At 38.1% G+C, this 22,050-nt stretch overlaps 1 protein-coding gene across 2 annotated transcripts in view; it reads right to left on the reverse strand.

Annotated features, from left to right (window-relative positions):
* The window catches only part of PPP1CB (protein phosphatase 1 catalytic subunit beta), a 42,101-nt gene extending 20,836 nt beyond the window's left edge, over positions 1-21,265 (reverse strand). The window contains exons 1-5 of one of the 2 annotated variants that reach the window (XM_039337051.1): positions 20,878-21,265; positions 7,352-7,506; positions 5,848-5,979; positions 2,488-2,718; positions 2,180-2,284 (exon numbers count right to left, since the gene is read on the reverse strand). In XM_039337051.1, coding sequence (XP_039192985.1) covers positions 2,180-2,284; positions 2,488-2,718; positions 5,848-5,979; position 7,352 — 469 coding nt within the window. In that variant the 5' untranslated portion in view covers positions 7,353-7,506; positions 20,878-21,265. The remainder of the gene's footprint in view (positions 1-2,179; positions 2,285-2,487; positions 2,719-5,847; positions 5,980-7,351; positions 7,507-20,877) is intronic. The other variant, XM_039337050.1, reaches the window with a different exon arrangement.
* Between the last annotated feature and the right edge of the window lie 785 nt (positions 21,266-22,050).

Raw genomic sequence — 22,050 nt, forward strand, 5'->3', positions numbered from 1 at the left:
AAAATATTCACTGGACATACTATTGATATAGGAAGAATTTGCACAAGAATTAACAAACTACATTCAAATCAAATTTAATGAGTGTTGTTTCTGAAAAAGCTTTAAAAGGACTGCATTTTTAGAAATCAAGCCAATTCAAACTTTTAAGTTTTATAAAAGCAGTACTACGAAGATGCATACTTTAGTGCAACTAAATTAACAAGACTTGAAATACAATAATTAGTCTGGTTCAGTTGAGTAAAAAGAAGCAAAACAACCACAAGTAAACCATATTAACGGTCAGTACAAAGCTTCACATAGAAAGCGAAATCTAATACTATGCTAATAGACTTCTTCAAGTGCAAAGCAAATATGCATGGACCTAGTTTCAGAGAATTTCTTAATTATATAGCATAGGTCTGAAGATGGGGAGGATGTACAAGATGAAGAAGTTGATCTGTCTGCATTCCATTCATGAAATAAGACCACTGTATACAATTCTATTCCTAGTTAAATACATGCTCTAGATCAGATACAATCCATTGATAATGAACTGAGAAAATAGAGACTAATTTAGTCTAGAGACTAATCTGATATTTTCATTTGAGTGACATACACTGTCTTCCATATATTTATTCCAAATCCAGTTCTTTAACATAAAACAAAATAACTCTATGGCATCTTAAACAGTTTTTCTCTTCCTGAGTACATGTGCAAGCTTTTTTCTTCAGACAGGACAGTGTAGGTGGATAGACCAAACAGTAAACTAGGTGCTTGCTGCTATACCACTTAACTCAGGACTGGTTACCTCAGTTATCTCACTAACATTTCATAAAAGGAAATCTAGCTGTGCTGGCATTCTAATGATCATGCTTTCCCATTCTTTTGTTGTTATTAGTACAAGTGTCCTACAGGTAGACATAGAAACAAAACTGCTATTTCAAATATCTACTGATTGCTGTTTATCACCAAAAGCTGAACAGAACTTTGTAAGGCTGGATGTAGCCTCATTATGATAGATGTTCCAATAACCCTCCATTTGGTATATTAGCATATCCTTTGAAAAAACAGTCCACAGATTTCCAGTTGGTCTTGTAGGATGGCAAGACTGTTAACTGGGAGCGTTAAGTTCCTGAACTAAATGCAAGGCACTAGGAAGTCCCCCCCCCTCAGTATTTATTGAATTTGATCCTTCTCCAACAAATTACTTGGGTGTAATTGTCAAAACTATTGTTAAATAAATGTATTCCTTTTAACTGTGTTTTAATGGTCATTTTAATCCCAGAGAACTAGATTTAGTTTTTTAAAAAGTGTTCACAAGATCTTTGAAAATCTAGGATTTTGTTCTTTTGAATCAGCTTATATTATGTTAAATGTTCTAATCATATCAATACTTGGTGATTTTTAAAGATTGCATCTTTTATGAAATTGTTATTATATTATATATTAGTTGCATGTTCACATATATCAGTGTTTCTCAACCCTGACAATTTTAAGGCATGTGGACTTCAACTCCCAGAATTCCACAGCCAGCATTGCAGGCTGTGGAATTCTGGGAGTTGAAGTCCACATGCCTTAAAATTGTCAAGGTTGAGAAACACTGACATATATGAACTTCATCTACAATTTCTTTCCCAGTTCAGGCAAATGTTAAGAAATCTAGTAGTTAAAGCTTAACAAATTCACATCAAGCAACTTCTGTATCACAAACTGGAGTACCGATCAAGTTATTTTAATGGTAAGCTTATTTGGAACACTCTTGTTTTAAAATATTAGGTTGTGATCTATACATACCCTTCGCCTCATGAGTCCTAACTACAGTATTTGCAAAGTGGCTTGATGGGTAATAAAAGAACAAATAGTAAATGATACAGCGAAAATTAAAAGTGCAAACCTTATAGTTCAACTAATTTATTTGGTTCTTCAAATTTATAACCTCTGCCTTTCTTCAGGACTGAGAAAATGAATTAAACTGCCGTGCCTTGTTTTTTTGCAAGTTTTATGTTCCCTCCTGAGGGAGCTGAATTTCTGATTTATTCCATTTTCTTGGACAGGTTCTTGGAAAATGTTGGTATTCTAGGGTAGGGTGATCATATAGTTTCACATTTTGTCTTAGAAGAAATCAAACATTTCTGTATTTTTTATTGAACTTTTCAACAAAGAAATAATTTCATCAATATAAAAATGGGTTTTTTCTTACCTCCGTGGCAGCAGAAAATCTTCTCATCTACTATTGCTGCAATAGGCAGACAATTAAAGCAGTCTGTAAATGTCTTCCAGAGTTTGATATTAAACCGTCGTTTACCTAATAAAATTGGAAGAATATTTACACTGTAGCGTAACCACTCAAAAAGTTATATAGATGACATGAATTGCTCAACTATTTTACTAACATGCTGTTGGAAGAGGATGTGTCACAAACTAGAAGAATCATAAATGTTCTATCAAGCATTTCAAAATATTGCAATCATTTCATAAAAGAGAATCATTTATAGAAAGATTACTTACATTCATCATAGAATCCATAGATGCGATTTATACTAGCGCACTCATGATTTCCTCTCAAGAGAAAAAAATTCTCAGGGTATTTTATTTTATATGCAAGTAACAAGCAGATAGTTTCCAAGGATTGTTTGCCTCTATCCACATAATCTCCCAGAAAAAGATAGTTAGCTTCTGGTGGAAATCCTCCATATTCAAATAATCGAAGTAAATCTGTATACTGGCCATGAATATCACCTAAAATTAAGAAAAGTTGTATAATAAGTATCATGAGGCTTTATCAGTTTACAATTATCTAAGCCAGTGTTTCCCAAACTTGACAATTTTAAGGCATGTGGACTTCAACTCCCAGAATTCCACAGCCACATGCCTTAAAATTGTCAAGTTTGGGAAACACTGATCTAAACAACTGGAAATAAAAACAGAATCTTGCAGAATTTTGCTTTTCAAGTTCTCCAATAATTAATATAATAAGTTCTAAAGGTGATTCAAGATTCTGCCTAATTTTTATCTTGCAAATAAGTTCTAATTTGTTTTGTTCATTAAACCAGGGGTCCCCAACCCTTGGTCAGTGGACCAGTACTGGGCCGCGGCATGTCAGCAACTGGGCCACACAAACAAGGAAAGCCCCATCCGCAGGATACAGGCAGCACACAAAACCACACCACCTCCAGTCTGCGACAAAACCTCTCTTCACGTAACTGGTCCCTGGTACCCAAAAGGCTGGGGACCTCTGCATTAGATTGTATATGGAATGAGGATCCCCCCCCCCAAGATCTGCATGGGCCCCATTTTGTTGCTGTTTAGAACAGTTTAAAGACCTGGCTTTTTACCAAGGCCTTTTGTGAGGAGAGTGAGACCCTTTGCTTCACTGAACTTGCCATCTTTTATCATTATTCGATGTCTTATTGGTTCTATTATAATTTGATTGTTATGAGCCTCTCAAGGGTCTTGAGAGTTGGGCATTATACAAGTTTACTAAATTATTAAAATAGAATATCTTCCTTTCCATTCCTTTACATAAGCCGTCATAAGAGTATTAAACATTCAGTTGTTTATAATTACTAATCAGTTAAGATCAACCATGTGAATAAGATATATGCTAATTTGCCCTTAGCAATACCAGCACATATTAAATCTATGTAATCAAAACTGATATTATCACACATGTAAATTATAAATAGAATCTATTTATGGACATGAGTGAACCATAATTGATTTTGAATTTGATGCCTCTCCCACATTCATATGACATTCTTCAGATAACAATTATAGACAGTCCTTTTGCTAAGGTATTTTAAGATTTCACTTAGCAGTTGACATGTTATAATTGTTCATAATTACATAATAAAATACTAACATTGATATTTTATATTCTTGTATACAGTTGCCCATTTTATTATTTTCATTTGTAATATGTATGTTTTGAAAGTACTTTTTTACTCAATTACAACAGAACTTAGACAATATATTGTATGCTGAACTACGATATATCAAAGCACATCAACTTCAAACTATCAAACCATCCTGGATGGGTAAAATAATTCATTTAAAATTAATCATAATTTAGTTTGGACGTGGCTACCTGGAAATGAAAGCAAATTCTTCTCATTTCATTTCTCATAAGATGAAAGAATAGGAGATGCCAGAAGATGGTTATAAATGCTAAGCACAGTAGGATTTCATCTAAATTGGATCAATCCTTCAACCTTTCTCAGCAGCAACCATTACAATACCATTATAGTGGCATTATAACTTCATTCTGCAAATGAAATAAACTTCATCCTCCCTTTTTTATTTGTGCCTTTGAATCTGAGTTAACTCCTGGTGATTATTTACTTATTAGATTTTTATCCTGCCTTTATTACTTTATAAATAATTCAAGGTGGCTGTCCTGTGCCTAATTGCCTAACCTGTTTTTTTAATTTTATTTTCTTCCCCCTTTTCCCCCTTCTCAGGAATTTCCTCTCTGGCAGGGACAAAGATTGCTTGGACAAGCTCTTGCTTTCTAAACTACTTTTCTTTGCCAGACAGACTGCACTTCCCTGAAAGGTACTAACAGAAAGTTAGCTCAGCTCTGCAACCTTGATTAGCACTCAGGTCCAAATCAATTTCACCCCAAAGCTGCCTTTTGTATCCTAAGAAGCCACAAGCAAGGTGTCAAGGCATTCCTTTCAAAGTTTATTCCCCACTGTGTTTGCTTACTTTCTTGTAATCTCTTCCTTTCAAATACAAATATTGATTTCCACTTGCTAATTATCCCAGAACAGAGGTAAAGATTCCAAAAGGCTTGACAGTAGGGAAAAGAGCTATAAAATTTTTCCCCCTTTTCCAACTTCTTTGTGAGTCAAGTTCTGGAATGTGAACTTTTACCACCATTTAGGGTATGAATGGGGTCATATCCTCTTGATGTCTTAAGTTTATTAAGAAATTCCTTAATAAAATTTTTAAAAGATTTATTGAAAGTCCTGGAGCCTCCCTAACTTTCTTCATAAATAATTGCTTTTTTTTTTTAAAGGAATGGAGACTTAAAGATCTGATTAGATTTAAGGGATCTCTTTTTTCCAAGGTTTCTTTTCTAAACTCTATATTTTTTAACATAGTAAATACATACATAATATTACATAATACAATCAAAATAGTAAATGTCTTTTTATGGCATTAGCATTTGATTACACCTAGCAAAAATACAAAGCCCAGCAAACCCAATACATTTTAAATGAAACTTAAGATTTAGTATTTTTTACTTTCTATTTTTATTTGTACTATGTCACCCTACATGACAATCATTCAGACCACTTGAAAAGATGAATGTAAGTAACAGATTTCTCTGTACTATGTATTCATTTAGGAAAATGAAGGTTATTGTAAGAGCTCTTAGTGTCATTCTGTCCTTCAAAGTCTCAAAACCGTCTGCCATTCTTCATATTTAGATCAGAGGTCCCCAATCTTTTGGACACCAGAGACCAGTGCTGTGAAGAAAGGTTTTTCCATGGACCGGAGGGTACATGGTTTTACGTACTGCCTGCATCCTGCTGCCAATCCACGGACCAGGGGTTGGGGACCCCTGACTTAGATCAAAAGACAAACAGCTTCTTTAGAAGAGGGTATTTAGAAGATCTCAAACTTACAGGTGCAAAATAACTGCACAGAATGCTATACATTTTAGTTCTTAGTTTACCTTTTAATTTCCATTGCAATGACTGTATTTAATTTTAAAACTAAGTTTTAAAAACTAGCCAATCATCCTTTCAGATTGAAATGTTTTGCTGTGCTTATTCTTTATATAACTTAAATCCATCATCAACTTTGAGAAATTGTCATCCAATTTAAAGTTCTTTTAAAAGTAAAGAAATTGGCACATACCACAGATCTTCAGTGGTGCTTCTAGCTCCAAGAGAATGGGCTGGCTAAGAAAAATTTCTCGTGATTTTATACACAAACCCCGAACTTCAGCTTCTGTCATCTGCACAATCTTTCCAGGGCGACATCCTCGCACTGCAAGTCAAAATATTAAAACATTAAAATTCTGAATCTCTTAAAATGTCATGGAAAAAAGGCAGTTCCCGGATTAAAAATGAGTTGTTTCCTGTTTTTAGCCCAAATTGGTTATTTAAGTTGGAATTTGTACTTACAACACTGCCCATTACTAAAAAATGTGGATCACATTGACTTCCCTTAAGCTGATGAAGCACTGAAGATCACAATATTTTTAGGAACCGTTGAAAACAGGCTGCATGTAAAAAATCCGTGGCTTCAGCAGTTCTTGAAAGCACTGTAGATCTTCAGTGCTTTGTCGGCTTAAGGAGAACACAACCTGCCATTTTTAGTAACTGGCAGCCTGTTCATAGCTACAAGTTTTCTTTAATTCAGAGGTTCTTCATCTGGGGACTCCTGGAAATCACTGTCCCTCGCTTAACAGGTTAATTATGCCTGCTATGTTCTCTCCTTTTTCCACAGGCTTATGAGTGTAGAAATAATGAGGCTTTTAAAAATTGTTTAGAAACCATACCACCCCTATGTAGGAGTTTCTTTATTTAGTCTTAATCAAGATTCCTTGGATCTGCAACTAATGTAGTCACTGAGTTAATTCTTCTTCTGTATTGTTCCAAACAGTGATACTATCTTCAACCTGATTATGGTGTATGGGGGAAGTGCAAATACAGTATCCAAAGAGTTGCCAGAATGCAGAAACTTCTATAGACAAAAAGACTGTTCAATTTTTAAAATAAAAGCTTTTGATATCTGTCATTTTCACAATAAAATTATGAGGCCTCCCACAAATAAAAATGGGGAAAAGGTACTTGATTTCAAATCTCACAACCTGAATTTGAAAAAAAAATCCCATTTTGTGAATCCCATTTTCTTATAATTTCTATGTCTCACAGCAAGTATTTATGAGAGCATCCAAGATATATCAAAAATTTCAAATCTGGCTATTGCCACATGGGAGTTTAAACTAAAAGTGATTTGCTTCTGTTCTTTTTACTCATTTTATATTTTAAGAATTAGTTCTCAGATGTCATAAGCAACAGCCTAATACAGGTAGTCCTTGACTTACAACAGTTCGTTTAGTGACCATTCAAAGTTACAACGGCATTGAAAAAAGTGACTTATGATCATTTTTCACACTTATGATCATTGCAGCATCCCCAGGGTCATGTGATTTACATTTGGATGCTTGACAACTGACTCATATTTATGACAGTTGCAGTGTCCTAGGAGGTCATGTGATCATTTGGCTACCTTCTGAGAAGCAAAGTCAATGGGGAAGCCAGGTTCACTTAACAACCGGGTTACTAATTTAACAACTGCAGGGATACACTTAACAAATGCAGCAAGAAAAGTTGTAAAATGGGGCAAAACTCACTTATCAAATTTCTCACTTAACAATATAAATTCTGGATTCAATTGTGGTCATAAGTTGAGGACTACTTGTGCCAGATTACTCCATTATCAAATCAGAGGACAAACAAGAGCCAGGTGGAAAGCCATCTCCTCTGCAGTCCCATCCTGGTTTCTAAACTGTTACACAATGTGGACAGAAGAAACAGATACAAGAACATTGATTTCACTAGAAACAGGATTTGCATTTATAGACAACAGTCAGTGGAATTCTTTCATAATAACATCTTTAGCTTTTCTACAATAAGCATAGTTATTAATTCTTGTAGCCTGGGAGGGTACTTGTTCCATTTTAGGTTTCCAAGGAGACTGATACCTGGTTAATTAAAGTGAAAAGTTTAATTACAAAAATATTGACACTAAATTTTGTTCATTGCAAAGGAAAAAAAAACTTTTATATGACCAAAGAACCACTATTTTTCAGCTTGTGAAAGATCATACATAATGAACTAAGCAGGCTTAGACTTTCCAACTTTAAAATAAAAAAAAACTGAGAGGAAATAGTGTATTTTATATTTTAATGCCAATCCAAAATTATGAACATACACATTTTTAAAAGTAAGAAACTATGAACAAAAGATATGTTTCATTGCTAGTAATGCAATAACTTTGAAGTTAAAAAGTGTACCTCAAGAAAATATGACACTGTGTAGCTAAGCATTACCCTTCACTAGCTACTCTCTTTTCCAAGTACATGGTTTATAGGGAGGTTCCCCCACCTCCAAATTTTCCAGTGGTCATAGTTACTAATAGAAATGACATGTTTTTGCAGTCAGATAAGAAATTTCACCTTGATAAATCATCAACAGAGATACATTCAAAACTACTTTGCCTATTAAGTTAAATGAGATAGCAGAATTAAAGAACTTCACACTTCTGAGAAAAACAGACATTTGTTAGATGAAATGTCCACTATACAGTAATAGTAACTTATGAATGGTCCTCACACTTACAACCAGTGCAGCATCCCTACAATCACATGATTAAAATTTGGATGCTTGGCAACAGTTGTATCATCCCAGGACTGAATGGGACAATTTGCCAGAGCCAACTCACTGCGTGCAACTCCCCAAGGCCAACTCGCTGCAGGACAATTCATCATGGACAACTCGCCATGGGACAACTCGCTTCAGGACAATTTAACAATTATATTTAATTATTTATAATAAATTTAAAAATATTTTAATTTTTGCCATTCACATTTCATTCTGTCCCTCTTTTTGCATCCTTTCTTCAATGGTTCTATTCCACTATTTCTTTGATATTAGTGTAACATTTGTCCTGCAGTGAGTTGTCCTGCAGCGAATTGGCTGTGGCGAGTTGTCCTGCAGCAAATTGACCACAACAAGTTGGCTGCGGCAAGCTGGCCATGGCAAATTGTCATAGACCCTCCCAAGATCATGTGATCACCATTTGCAACCTTTCCAGGCAGCCTCTGACAAAGTCAACGGGGGAAGCCAGACTCACTTAACAACTGCATGATTCATTTAACAAGAAGTGATTTGCTTAACAGCTCTGGCAAAAAAGTCATAAAATCAGATGTGACTCATTTAACAACCATCTTGTTTAGCAATTAAAGTTCTGGTCCCAATTGTGGTCTTATGTCAAGGACTCTACCTGTACTCTTTAATAACTAATAGCCAACAGAAAACACCCTATGTGACTGATAATAGTTTCAGTTGGCTAAATAACCCTAGAACCTCATACTTATTTTTATTTATGTATCTCTTAGATTTTTGTCCTAACTTTCTTCCCAGCGCTTAAGGCAGTTTTTACCTGATGATTTTATTTTTTATTCATTTCCAACAACAAATTTGTAAAATAGGCTAGGTTGGGAGAAAGTAACTGGTCCAAAATTAAGAAATAAGTTTCATGGTTCTCTCCAATCCTAGTCATATATTTCATGCTAGTTCTATACTGTATCTTAGCATGAAAGTAAATGGAAGTTATACCTCAAACACAAGTGACCTATTTTAGAATTTAAAATCTAATTTAAAAAACAAAAGAAAAAAAAAGGCTTCAATATCATTCTTCAACCCCCGGGAAAAAAAATCTTTAAATTATTTCTATAGTATTCTGGAATCCAATTGGATTAAAAAAAGCATACAGAAATATTATTTATATGAAATGTTAGAAAAATAAACAAAGTTTTAAGGGTCTTAAAATACAGTAGGCAAAAATGAAACCTTGTGAATAGATTTACCATGGCATCATAGAGTTATCAGAAAACTTCACTTAATTTAATTGGATTTATTTTGTTAGTTTTACATGAATGCAGCCTTAATAGAATGCAGTAGTCAATAGAAAAATCATCTTATTTATACAATAGTTGAAATAAAGAAAAGTTACCGTACTTTCCAGCGTATAAGACGACTTTCGCAAGCGTTAAAATTGGCGCCGAAGTCGGGAGTCGTCTTATACACCAAGTCGTCTTATATGCCGGAAATAACGGTAGGTTCTGGCGTATAAGATGACTTTCTAGGCGTGCGACTCGGCGCCGAAGACGGGGGTCATCTTATACGCCGGGTCGCCTTATACGCCGGAATATACGGTATATTCAAATATGTTTTATTTCTATGAACTATCATTATTATCTGCAACTCACCTTTCCAATCTACTTAAAAAAAACTACTTCAGTAAAAGCTGTCATTTTTAATGTACTACTATAGGACACTCACAATCAAGTTCTTGCTGCTAAACGTTATCTAGCCCTTTTTCTAAATACTTATACTGATGAGGGTGTATTTTATTGCCATTCGTAATCGCAATTTAATATACAGGGTTAATTCTTTTCTTTTACATACAGCACAAAGACTAATCTTTGAATAGGAGCTATTAGCTATAGAAAAAAGTGAAAATAAGCCAAAAATCTGCTTTATAAGCAACACTCTGTTCACTAGTCCTAAAATAAAAACCTGAAATATGTTCAAAGTTAATATATTCTGAAATGGGATTAAAGAAAAAAAAATATCTCAGGGGAGTATAGCAAGATGAGGCTCCTGCATAATGTGGAGTTAACGATAGCATTTTTATCATAAACTTAAATATTAAGTTTCAGGGAGGCAACAAAAGATTTTCATAAAAACAAACTTGATGATAAACTCTCAAGTATAATTTCTCAAACTGGATTCTATTTGACAATAGGAATAAAAAAACATTGCAAGATAGATTTTAAAAACAATTCATAGAAAGTGCTCCTTTTAAGTAATTGTCTCTTAAAACTACCAGCATCAAATTATCCTTTTTAATTTTTTTTAAGAAAAAATCTTTTTGGGATGAGTTTAGCTTTAGAGATTTATTATTTTTGCTGTTCATTTAAGACAATTTCTAAAAAGTTTTAATATGATTTAAAAAATTTGCTTGATGATATTTCTCCTAACGTGACAAACGTCTCTCCAAACACCCGTGATGGAATTTCAGTTCATCCCTCTTCTAATAATTTTACAACAATGTACCTGCGTTAACACTATTTTATATGACAACCAAAAATGTATATTCTTTTACTTAAAGGATTAAATAGAATATTTCAAGAACACATTTCAAGAATTAAAATTGAGTCTTCTTTAGATCATAACTTTTTAAAATTCTACATTGGATTTAATGCTAATAAATGTCCAAAACACGTGGAAAGCAGCAAATTATCTACCATTAATTTTGATTGAAAGACCACAAAAAATGAAACTCACACAATTTTTTTATAGTATCATAAATTGAAAGACACCTTGGAAATCATTAAATCCTGCCTTATATATGCCCACTGTAAGAACTCATTACTATGGATTCCTGATAAACTGCCATCTAGCCTTTAAACACCTCTAATGAAAGAGAAACCACCATTCCCTATTCCCTGATAGCCTTTCATTACATTTTTTTTCCCTGACATTCAATACAATTTTCTTTCTTTGCAATTCAAATCTAGTGTTTCTTGTCTGCATTCTCAAAAGTCACAAAATCCACCTCTTCTTCTATGTTTCTCATCTTATCTCCTGCAGGCTAAAAATATCCAATGCTTTCTACTATTCTTTATAAGTTTTTACTTAAACTCCCATCATCTTGATCTCCTCTGAACATGCCAGTATTAATGGCCTTTCTAAAATATAGTAGCCAGAACTGTAAGCAATATTCTGAGTGTGATAGGACCAACACTAAAGAGAAAGGAACAACTATTTATCGCTTTTTTGGAGCATGCGTCATGGTCAACATAGCTCATAGTCAGTTTGCACTCCACCATATACATGTTTGTTGTCCAGTATAGTAATTCCCTTCCATTCTCTGACCATGCTATTCTGATTTTCAACTAACATTCTTAAAAATAGCTGTTTATTCAAAACCACCATATACAATAATTATGTCATATTCAATATTGAAATACTGTGTTTAGATCATGACTTTCTCCAGAATACAGAAACAAATGGCAGTTTAACAAGCAACCCAGCCAAAAAAAAGAAAACCCACCACATATATTAAGCAGAAGAAATGGCATGTCTTCACCATACCACAGAAAACTTAATTTTGAATATAACCAACTGCCCTGAATTTCCATGGAATAATTCTTTAAGTCTACATGGAAAAGGGCTAATCATTTGTCTTTGCCATCTTTAAGCAGTGGGTTTTCAATTCAAACTCCAGAAACAGCCAAAGGAGATAATACTTTGAGGCGTCCCTGGTGCTCCTTCAGCTTTCTTGCTTTTTTGCATTAGTTTCATTACCCTAACTAGGTGACATCATCAGTTCTAGTAAGGAGATAATACTTTTTTATAAGGTACAGAATGCAGGATAAGAGTTAGGACCTTGGAGGTCTTCTAGTCCAGGCTTTTCAACCAGTGGTATGGGTACCACCTGTGGTACATTGGAACCTGGCAGGTGGTACGCGGCCATCCTAGAAAAGTGGTAGCGGGAGAGGGAAATGAGCTGAACCGGTGGCAGCATCACACAAGCCTGAGCAAGAGATGGCTGGAGCTGCAGGGCTGTCAGGGCTCAGCGGAAGCGCCAGGATCAGTGCTGCTTTCCAGCTGATCGACGCTTCTTCAGGACTGTCAGGGCTCAGTGGAAGCGCCAGGCTCCAGCTGGAGCTCGGTGCTGATTCTGGTGCTTCTGCTGAGCCCTGAAGAAGCACCAATCAGCTGGAAAGCAGCACTGATCCTGGTGCTTCTGCTGAGCCCAGAAGCACTGATCAGCTGGAATGTTGCAGCATCTCCAGGGTCTTGTGATTTACATTCAGATGCTTGGCAACTGATTCATATTTATGACGGTCACAGTGTCCCAGGGTCATGTGAAGTGACCAAACCCTGCTGCAACCACCCAGCAGGCAGAGGGAATAAAAATCAAACACCCCCAACCCCCGCTGCCAATCCTCAACAGAAATGCTTGAACAGGAAGAGCGCCGCTGGGTGGGCAGGCAGATGTCTTGCTCGGCTGTGGCTTGGGGGGCACTTTTTCCAGTGTCATTGTAATTTCGAACAGTCACTAAGCGAACTGTTGTAAGTCGAAGACTACCTGTACTTTATCACTTTTTTCCTTTTTTTTTTGGTCATCAAGTTTTTGACACCTTGCTAGGTGACTGGTGGTACTTGGATATTGCTATATCCTAAAAGTGGTATAATGGGTGAAACGGTTGAAAAGCCGTGTTCTAGGCCACCCCGCTGCTGAAGTAGGAGACCCTGTACCATTCTGGACAAATGGCTATCCAATCTCTTAAAATCCTCCAGTGATGGTGTACCCATAACTTCTGGACACAAGCTGTTCCACTGGTTTAATTGTTCTCCCTGTCAGGATATTTTTCCTGAATTTTAGGCTGGCTCTTCCTTCATAAGTTTCTATCTTTTACTTCTTGTCCTGCCCTCAGATGCTTTGAGGAACAGATTGCCCCCCCTCTTCTCTGCGACATTTCCTCAGATATTGGAAGACTGCTATCTTGTCACCCGTAGTCATTTTGTTAGACTAGCTATACCAAGTTCCTGCAACCGTTCACATGTTTTAACCTCCAACCCCCTAATCATCTTTGTTGCTATTCTATGTACTTTGAGTCTCAACATACTTTTTGTAACATGGTGGCTAAAACTGGATGCAGTATTTCAATATAAAGCAATACTAAAACTTCATGTGATCATAATACCATACCTCTGTGGTTGTAGCCTAGCACAGTGGTTCTTAACCTTTTTGAATAAATTGCCCCCTTGAGCCAATGAGGAAGTTGTCATCGCCCCCCTCCCCCAACATAACCTTTCAACCACAACATAGGAAATAATTCTTCAATTTATGCAAACACTTTTTTGTTTTCTTTAAAATTGTCATCAGGATATATGATGCAAATAATTTATTTCCAGTCTTTTTCCCATATCTCAACTGTGTGAAAAATTTTGGTGCCACCCGTCACTTTATTCCCAAATTTCGTGATACATGTATTTCATTATTATCTTATTTATTCAAGACACTTAAATGTAATGACCACTGAAAACAAAATTCAATTGCAAGAAAGTGAAATGCCCGAAAAGAAAAACAGTAACATTTAATGATTGAATTACAAGTGAAATTTAAGATGCAAAAAGAAATATAAAAAGGGCATAAAAACAAACCGCAATGCAAGAACTAAGAATTTCAAGACGAAAACTCTGAAACTAAATTAAGATTCGAGGAAAGTATATATAGTCACACACACTGTAAAAAGGATTAAAAAGACACAAAGGAAATATAATATCAAACTGGAGTGCATGCTAAAAAAGTACAATACAAAGAGACACACAAAACAGCATACAATGTTTTGAAAGAAACATCACTGCCCATTCTGGCCAATGGCGCGCCACTGTATCGGTAGAGCAGGGGTAAGCAACCCAAAACACTCAAAGAGCCACTTGGACCCGTTTCCCACTGAAGAAAAAACACTGGGAGCCGCAAAACCCTTTTGACATCTAAAATGAAGATAACACTGCATATATTCTTTTTTACCTTTAATAAATAAATACATATACATATACACACACACACAAACACACACACACACACACACACACACACACGTATCTTCAGTGTTATCTTCATTTTAGATGTCAAAAGGGTCTCTCTCTCTCTCTCCCTCTTTCTGTCCTTGGTCTGCCAGTCCTCTTCCCCCACTCAGTGTGTGTGTGTGAGAGAGAGAGAGGCACTTGCGCTTCCTCTCTCTCTTTCCTCTCTTTCTCTCTTTTTCTCTTTCCCCCCTCCCTCCCTCCCCCTTCTTTCTGGAGGTGAGGAAAGAGAGAGGGGGGAGGGGCAGAGGGCGCCAAAGGGGCAGGGAGGGGGGGCAGAAGGCAGAAGATCCCGTCGCCGCTGGAGGCACCCAGCTCCGCTGCCCACTGGGCCTGCGGGGACGCCCCAGCTCACGGTCACATTGGCAGGCCATCCCACATGCCGCTGGAGTCCCCAGGCTCAAGTCGGGGCCACAGGGCATCTGCGGAATGCCCCACCCATCAGCTGCATCGCCAAGCCTCCCCTCGCGCCGCCGGCATCGCCAGGCTTAAGTTGCAGGGCATCTGCGGAATGCCCATCAGCTGTGTCGCCAAACCTTCTCCCGTGCCGCTGGCGCCCTTGGTCGGAACTGGGGAAACGATCCGCCTCCCGCCAGGACCAATGCTGGAGCCTCTCGTGCTGCCGGTAGGTCCGTCATGTTGGAGGAGCTGGAGCCGCTCCACACCGTGCAGTGCTCCCAGCAATCCGCGACCCACCAGCGTCGCCCAGGGAGTGATGCCCACGCCAGCCCAGCCAGGACTGCCGCATGGGGGGCAGGAGGAAGAAGGGGAGGAGGAGGGCAAGGAAGCCGGCGCCAGTCTCCAGGAGGAGGCGCTCCCATAGATCTGGCTAGGGCTCTTCTGCTGCTGGTTGGAAAATTCCTCCCCCCTCTCTTTCTCTCCCTCCCATTTCTGCTCACCTCACATTCTTCACTGACAAAGCAGCCCGGACTCCGGCACACCTTCCTGGCCAGGTGGGCCAATGGTCCCGCGGCTGGGGATTGCAGGGGCTGTTCTCCCTCAGGGCCGAGGCTTGCGGGAAGGCTGGCCCGCTCAGCTGAGGCTCTGGCGGGCTACTCCCAGCAGGGATCCTAGTGCTTCCCTACGCGGTTCTCCGGCCACGTGCACCTCGGATGGGGCCAGCCAGGGAAAGGGACTTCCTGGACGCGCTTCTCCCACGGGGCAGGGCACCTGGGCGCAGGGCCAATCAGGAGCCCTGCGAGGGGGCAAATCTGCATGAGAGAGAGAGAGAGAGAGGCACAAGTGCCTCTCTCTGTCTCTCTCTGCAAATGGTGGAGGAGGCTCGGAGCTGCAGGGGAAGGCTCAAAAGTGTCCCCAAAACTTCTCTTTCCATTGCCCCCATATCGCCCCCTTTTTGTTCCTTCGCCCCGTCGCCCCTTTTTGTTCCATCGCCCCCCTGAAAAACAAAATCACCCCCTAGGGGCGATATCGCCCAAGTTAAGAACCACTGGCCTAGCATTACATTTTCTGGCAACTGCAGCTCACTGTTGGCTCATATTTAAATGGCTGTTCACTAGGACACATAGGTACTCCATTTCTACTGCTGACCCAGGTACCACCAATTCTATACCTATGCATTTGGTTTTTCTTGCCTAAGCGTAAAACCTTACTTTTCTGACCACTGATTACATTTTGACGGATGGGGCCCAGGGTTCAAGTCTGTTAAGCTCCTTCTGGATCTTGAACCTTTTTCCCCCAGCTTGGTGTCACCCACAAATTTGATGAGTTCCCTCATTAAATTGTTTATGAAGATCTGAAGAGTGCTGGGCCTAAGATAGAACCTTAGGATACTCAGTGCATGCTTCTCTCCATGAAGATGTAGTTTCATTGTGGACTACAGGTTGACTGCAACTGGTCATCCAGTTACAAATCCATCTGGCGGTGATATCCCATATTTTTCTAACTCACCAAGTAGTACCTTGTTAAATGCCTTACTGAAGTCCAAATATACTATTTCTGCAGCATTTTACAGGTCCACTAATTCAGTCCCTTTGTCAAAGAATGCAATAAGGTTTGTCTGGCAAGATTTATTTTTGACAAACCCATGTTGGTTCCTAATAATAGCTTTGCTTGTTTCTAGATGTTCGCAGATCCTTTACTTATCTTTTCCAAATGCTAATTATGTTATTTTATGGAGCTCATGCAGGCAGTGAGGCTGGCCCTATAGGTGGACTTAAAAAAAAATTAAACTGATACACTAATCCTAAGCTTGAGCAAAATTGATTTTAAAATGTGAGAAACATACATACTACTTAGTATTTCTATGTACTTTGGAATATTTCCAATATCTATGCTAAATGCAAGATCCCCCCAACAAGACTACAAAGAAACCCCTTAGATATTCTGAAAGACATCTCACTCTTTTCAGAGCATACTTCTGAGAAGAAATACAACACATACCAAAGTACCAAAGCCTTGTACCTGCATAATAGGGTCAGACACATTGGGCAGGAATAATCAGATACAATAATAGAATATTGATTCTTCTGCAGATTAAAAAAAAAACACCAACTGGCTTCTTTTAAAAAAATGATTCAGTATAGCACATATGTTCACCTTTACAAGAATCAGTTATTTTATTACAAATCTAGTATTTCAGAAAAGTTAAGAGAAAGAAAACACTTACTTGTTAAGTACCGTTAAGGGGATTTACATGGAGAGGAAATCTGAACTAGCATGCTAGTTTAAGACAAAGTACTGTATGTAATAACTTCCAGATGCTCCTAAATACCATTCTTATATTCCTTTCCCACTAACCATGCCAGATGAGGATACTGGAAGACAAAGCCCAAAGCACTTGGAAGAGATTACCTATAATACCTACTCTTCCCCAATACAAAATGGGATTTTCTTTTTTAAAATGCTGAATCAATTATATTATGAAGTCATAGCAAAAATGCCCTTAAATAATTCTAAATTTAGAATCTAGCACTTGTTTTGATTGTGGAAGTGTTCCCACTTTTATGCATAAAAGTAGATTTGTTTTTTTACACAGCATTTAAACATTTACAATACTAAAAGCTATAGAGGACATGAGTTATGAAGTGTATCCTTGAAAGTATAAATAATTTTATTAATACAAATGTATTTTCAAAGGTAATTTTTCACATGTATCAGGAAAAACATGCAAATGTTGATGAAAACAGATTTCAGATTAAGTTTACAAACCTATGTATTAGACAATTCAGATAATTATTGGATTTATATAAAACATTTAGCCATGTTATGTCTTTGCTGCAAAAAGGAATGTTTTATTTCCTCTTAATAGTGGGAATAATGAATGTAATAAACACTAAACTAGACTTAGGAATTTATGTTGCATTTGGAGCCCCCCAGTAACTTGCTTCCTAGAAACTTCACTGAACTGCCTTTATTGATACTTAGCTCTTAAAGCAGCAATAGGTTGTACAAACTTTACAACTTATTAGAAATAAGATTTTAGTTCTTAACAAAGCGGCAATAATGCTTTCAATAAAGTGACAAATTCCAGTAGTCACTATGGAACAATTTATAACTCATAATTATTTTATGTCAGAATTATGGATAATTTGAACCCTAATCAATGTTCTTAACTATTTGCTGATATCAAGTTCTTGAAACAATTTTCTGAAAACAGAAAGATTAATTTTTAAAAATGCCAGCATAGTCTAACTAACCAATATTAAACTTGAAAGCGAAATTGTTCTTTTGCTTTCTGTGTAAAATATACAGCCAGCTAGGCCAACTCAAGGGAGGTACCATTCTTCCTCTTTCCCCTCTCAAGAACCAAACTAACCAAAATCTAAACACAATATTCTGACTCAGATAAAACAACATAATATATCTGAGCTATTTAGCCTATTAAAGCAGAATGGAAGAAGGGTTTTTTTTTATTTTCCTAGAACGCAATTGCTGTAGTTATGCCTAGAACTATTAAAAAAACAAAGCTGCTACAGGACAATGCATATGTTGCATCTGGCATATATTTAAAAATAGCCCTACTAAAATCAGCATGTGGTGTTTTACAGTTATCAGGTAAATGGGTCTGGGAACACCACAATCAAGTAATAGCTTTGTCTTGTTATGATGGCCAAAGAACACTGCCTGTGAAAAGAACTACATATAGCAATTATAGTTAATAGCTGTTAAAAAAAAAAAACTACCCTCTAGGAATTTAACTCTTTTAAGGCCATTTAGTCATTATTGACATGCATTGTGACCATGAACTTCAAACAATAATGCTATGAAGCAGGGTTTTTCCCTATTTTTTTAACAATTCCAAGTTTAAAATTATGAGAGAATTCCCTCTGGATATGCTTATTATGCTCCTCCCTATTACCTACATGTTACATTATAACACTCCACATTCTTCAATTACCCTCAGACAAGCAATGCTTCAGTCTCTCATACATTTTGATTGCCTTTTTCTGCTCTTCCAAAATAGGACAATCAAAACTGTAAAACAAAAAATACTTAAGTCATTTCCCAGATATAATTTATCTTAATGCAGTACCATTAATAAATATCAAATTAGAGTGCTATTGGTTTTCCTTAGAGTTCTTTGAAAAAAAGTTTCCTAATTTCTCAAACTGCACCTTCCAATAAATAAAATTCAGCCATAAATGTGAATAGTAAAATATAGAAAATAAGTAGATTCACTGTTCTAAAAATTTAAAAATAAATTCTTTATCAAAGCCAAGCTTATATCTTTTGTTATGTAAAATATCTTGCTGTTAAGTATCTTCAGTTAGCAGTAACTACTCACACCTGGTACACAATTTTAAATACAGACAAATTACCTTTCATCTAAAAAATATGACTAGTATCCTAAACACAAATTTTGTTGCATCAATCCAAAATCCTTAATTTGATTCAGGCTGGTCCATGCCTAATATAGTCACTTCTTTCTCTCACAGCTGCGGAAAGCTAGCATGGCTTGTTTTTTTGCTTTCCTTAGCCTAGTCATGTCTAAATCATGTGCTCTGTGATGCCTATCCTCAATAGATGGCATCTTATCCCTATCTGCAACCCCAGAACAGCTGAATTGGGCTAAGAAACACTATTTAGAATAACAAAATATAGGTGGTGCTAAAGTTGTTAGCTCCTCCTCAACATCAAATAATTCACTCACAGAACATAGAAAATTGCATCTGCAAAGAAGGCTGCTAAGCTTCTATTACAGCAGACTCAGGCATGGAAGCCTTTTTTGACAGGCTGTGGTCATCACTACCAGCTGAGAGAACAATGATTAACTAGAAATTCACCAATGTTCTACAGTATGTATATGCTATGCTTTAAATTGCACTAAAGTTTTTAGTATATCATACAATATAGAAAAGTGAATATTGTAAAGTTTTTTTCTACTGAAACAAATATTTTTACTGTACAAATTACTATGTTTTGGTTGAAATTCAAATGACCAGTTTTATTCTTTCATTTTGTACAGTCCTTTAAATATTTTATCCAATGTAAAAGCATCTAAGCAAAAATCAGAATTTTAGGTGAATTACTAAGAAATAAGGGAAATTCCAGGGAGAACTAGAAAAATGCACGAGTGGCATGTAAAAAAGGGTCACAGATATTAGTTCTAAATATACTCAGTAGCTGTAAAGTGGAAAAAAGTTAATACAAATTCTCAGTATAGTAAAAAAAACTTAGGCGGTGGCTACACACTACCAACAGAGAAAGCCTGATTAATAATGTTACCAATACTGTACTCCAGAGTGGTAATAGTATTGTTATAGTATATATATATGGAACTGTAACACCTATTATAACCTCAGCTTTCATGCACTGAGGTCCATTTCACGTGCTGGATGCCAGCTAATACCACCCATTCTTTAATGTATAAAAATCTAAATTATATTAAAGGGTAACTCCCTTCTATCACGGCCTACATACTACTTAAGGTCGGCAGCAGCAGCTAACGGGGTGTGGTGAGGTAGAAGCCGGCGATTTAAAAGAATACAGCGGCTCCTACTTTTTACCTACATTACGCTTTTCTAGTTGACTCGTCGTTGTAATAGAAGAACCGAGAGGCAGTAGTAGTGGCGGTTGGAGGAGAGTGCGAAGGCTACTCAGAAAGCTTGCTGAAGAGGTGGGGAAACTTGCCTATTTGGAAGGTTTCTGCACCCCCAGCCTGGCTTCGGGTGGCGGCGGGTGGGCGATAAAGGCCCTCGAGGTAAGGAAGGGCTACGCTCCATCCGCATTCGAGCACCGAAGTGGCGGAAGGTTTAGTGAGGCTTCCATCAGGGCGCATTCACAAGAGGAACAAGGCCATCTGACCACCCTCTCAGCCGCCTTCCCCGGAGGCAGAGTACATGTGTCCGCTTACAAGCTTACCGCACCCCCCCCCCCACCATCACTGCCTTTAGCCAGGCTCCCCGTCTTGCTTCCATCCTCGAGGAGGAAGAACTCCACTCCCCGCGCTTCAAAAATGACCCCTCGTCTTTCAGTCAGCGAACCGGATCCGCCCACCTTTCGGCGTTACCTCCGACCCGCCAACACTCACCTTCTAGCAGCCTGGTGATAAGACTGTCCACATTCAGCTCCCCGTCCGCCATTTTGTAACCAATGGACTCGTCCCAGGCGGAAACACAGAAGGCGCTTCACCGAGGTGTCGGCGTCGGGGAAAGCAAGAACTCCTTCTCGGATCCCTCCCTCCCGGCCGCGGCTCCAGCCCTCCCAAGTGCAGGCCCGAAAGCGCCCAGCCCAGCGGGGTCCCCCGTCCTACTTTCTCCTTCCCTAGCGCCGCTGAGGAGGGAAGAGGGAGGAAGAAGGCGTCGAAAGCCAGACCGCCGCTCCTCCTCCCCACCCTCCTGCCTGCTTTAGGTCTCTCCGCGCAAGCGCCTTTCGTTTCTTTCCACAAGCGCGCGCCTCTTGTCAACAACTGCGCGGGAGTATCGGGTTCGGCTCCGAAAGGCTGAAGCGGCTTTTAGGCCACCTCCCCCCAGGAGAGCCTGCGCAAGCGCAATAAGCTCAAGAACCGCTGCGCATGGACGCGATTCATTTCAGGCTCTCTTTTACCCTTCTCGCCCTCGGCTTTAGTATCCTAGTAACAGGAACGACGGGCCTGAGTTTTAAAACATCGACCTGGAAGTGTAGTTGGCTCCTTCAATACCTACCTGCTGCAGAGGAGCTTATAGTTTTTCAGTAGTCCTTGCTTTGATTCCAAAATCTTTCGGAAAGAGCCGAGGGGTTAGTCTCAATAGAGGCAGAATCGCAGCTGTTGATTCCGTTTTCTTAAAAACAGGCTCATGTTCTTTGTTGCGTTTTTTTCCCCTTTAGTAACTACCATAATATTCGCTTAGCCTTAGTGCATTCCCAGAGAGAAAGAGTTTTGAACAGAGACTTGTTTTCCTGCTTTTCGAAAGATAGTTGGGCTCAGGATTAAATAATCCTGGGTCCTCGGGGACAATGGTACAAAAAGTTGGGCACTCAGATAGGCGCAGACTTAACTGAAATGCTTTGGAAGAAACGTTGGCTAAGTAGAAAAACGCTTTTCATGTGCTCAGTACAAAATCTTAGATGTTTGGACTTTAAAAGTGGCAACTTCATTTGCTTTATTAGTAAAAGGCCACGTGCTCTTTTTACTCGGGTGTCACACCAAAGCTTCCAATTATGCTACAATTTTGGTTGAGACTGATGTGCACAATAGGGTGGTACGTGCTTGTGTTCTTATAAG

Source organism: Crotalus tigris, unplaced genomic scaffold (assembly GCF_016545835.1).
Source record: "Crotalus tigris isolate CLP2741 ecotype Arizona unplaced genomic scaffold, ASM1654583v1 scf7180000017668.6805642782:7212621, whole genome shotgun sequence".
Lineage (NCBI taxonomy): Eukaryota > Metazoa > Chordata > Lepidosauria > Squamata > Viperidae > Crotalus > Crotalus tigris.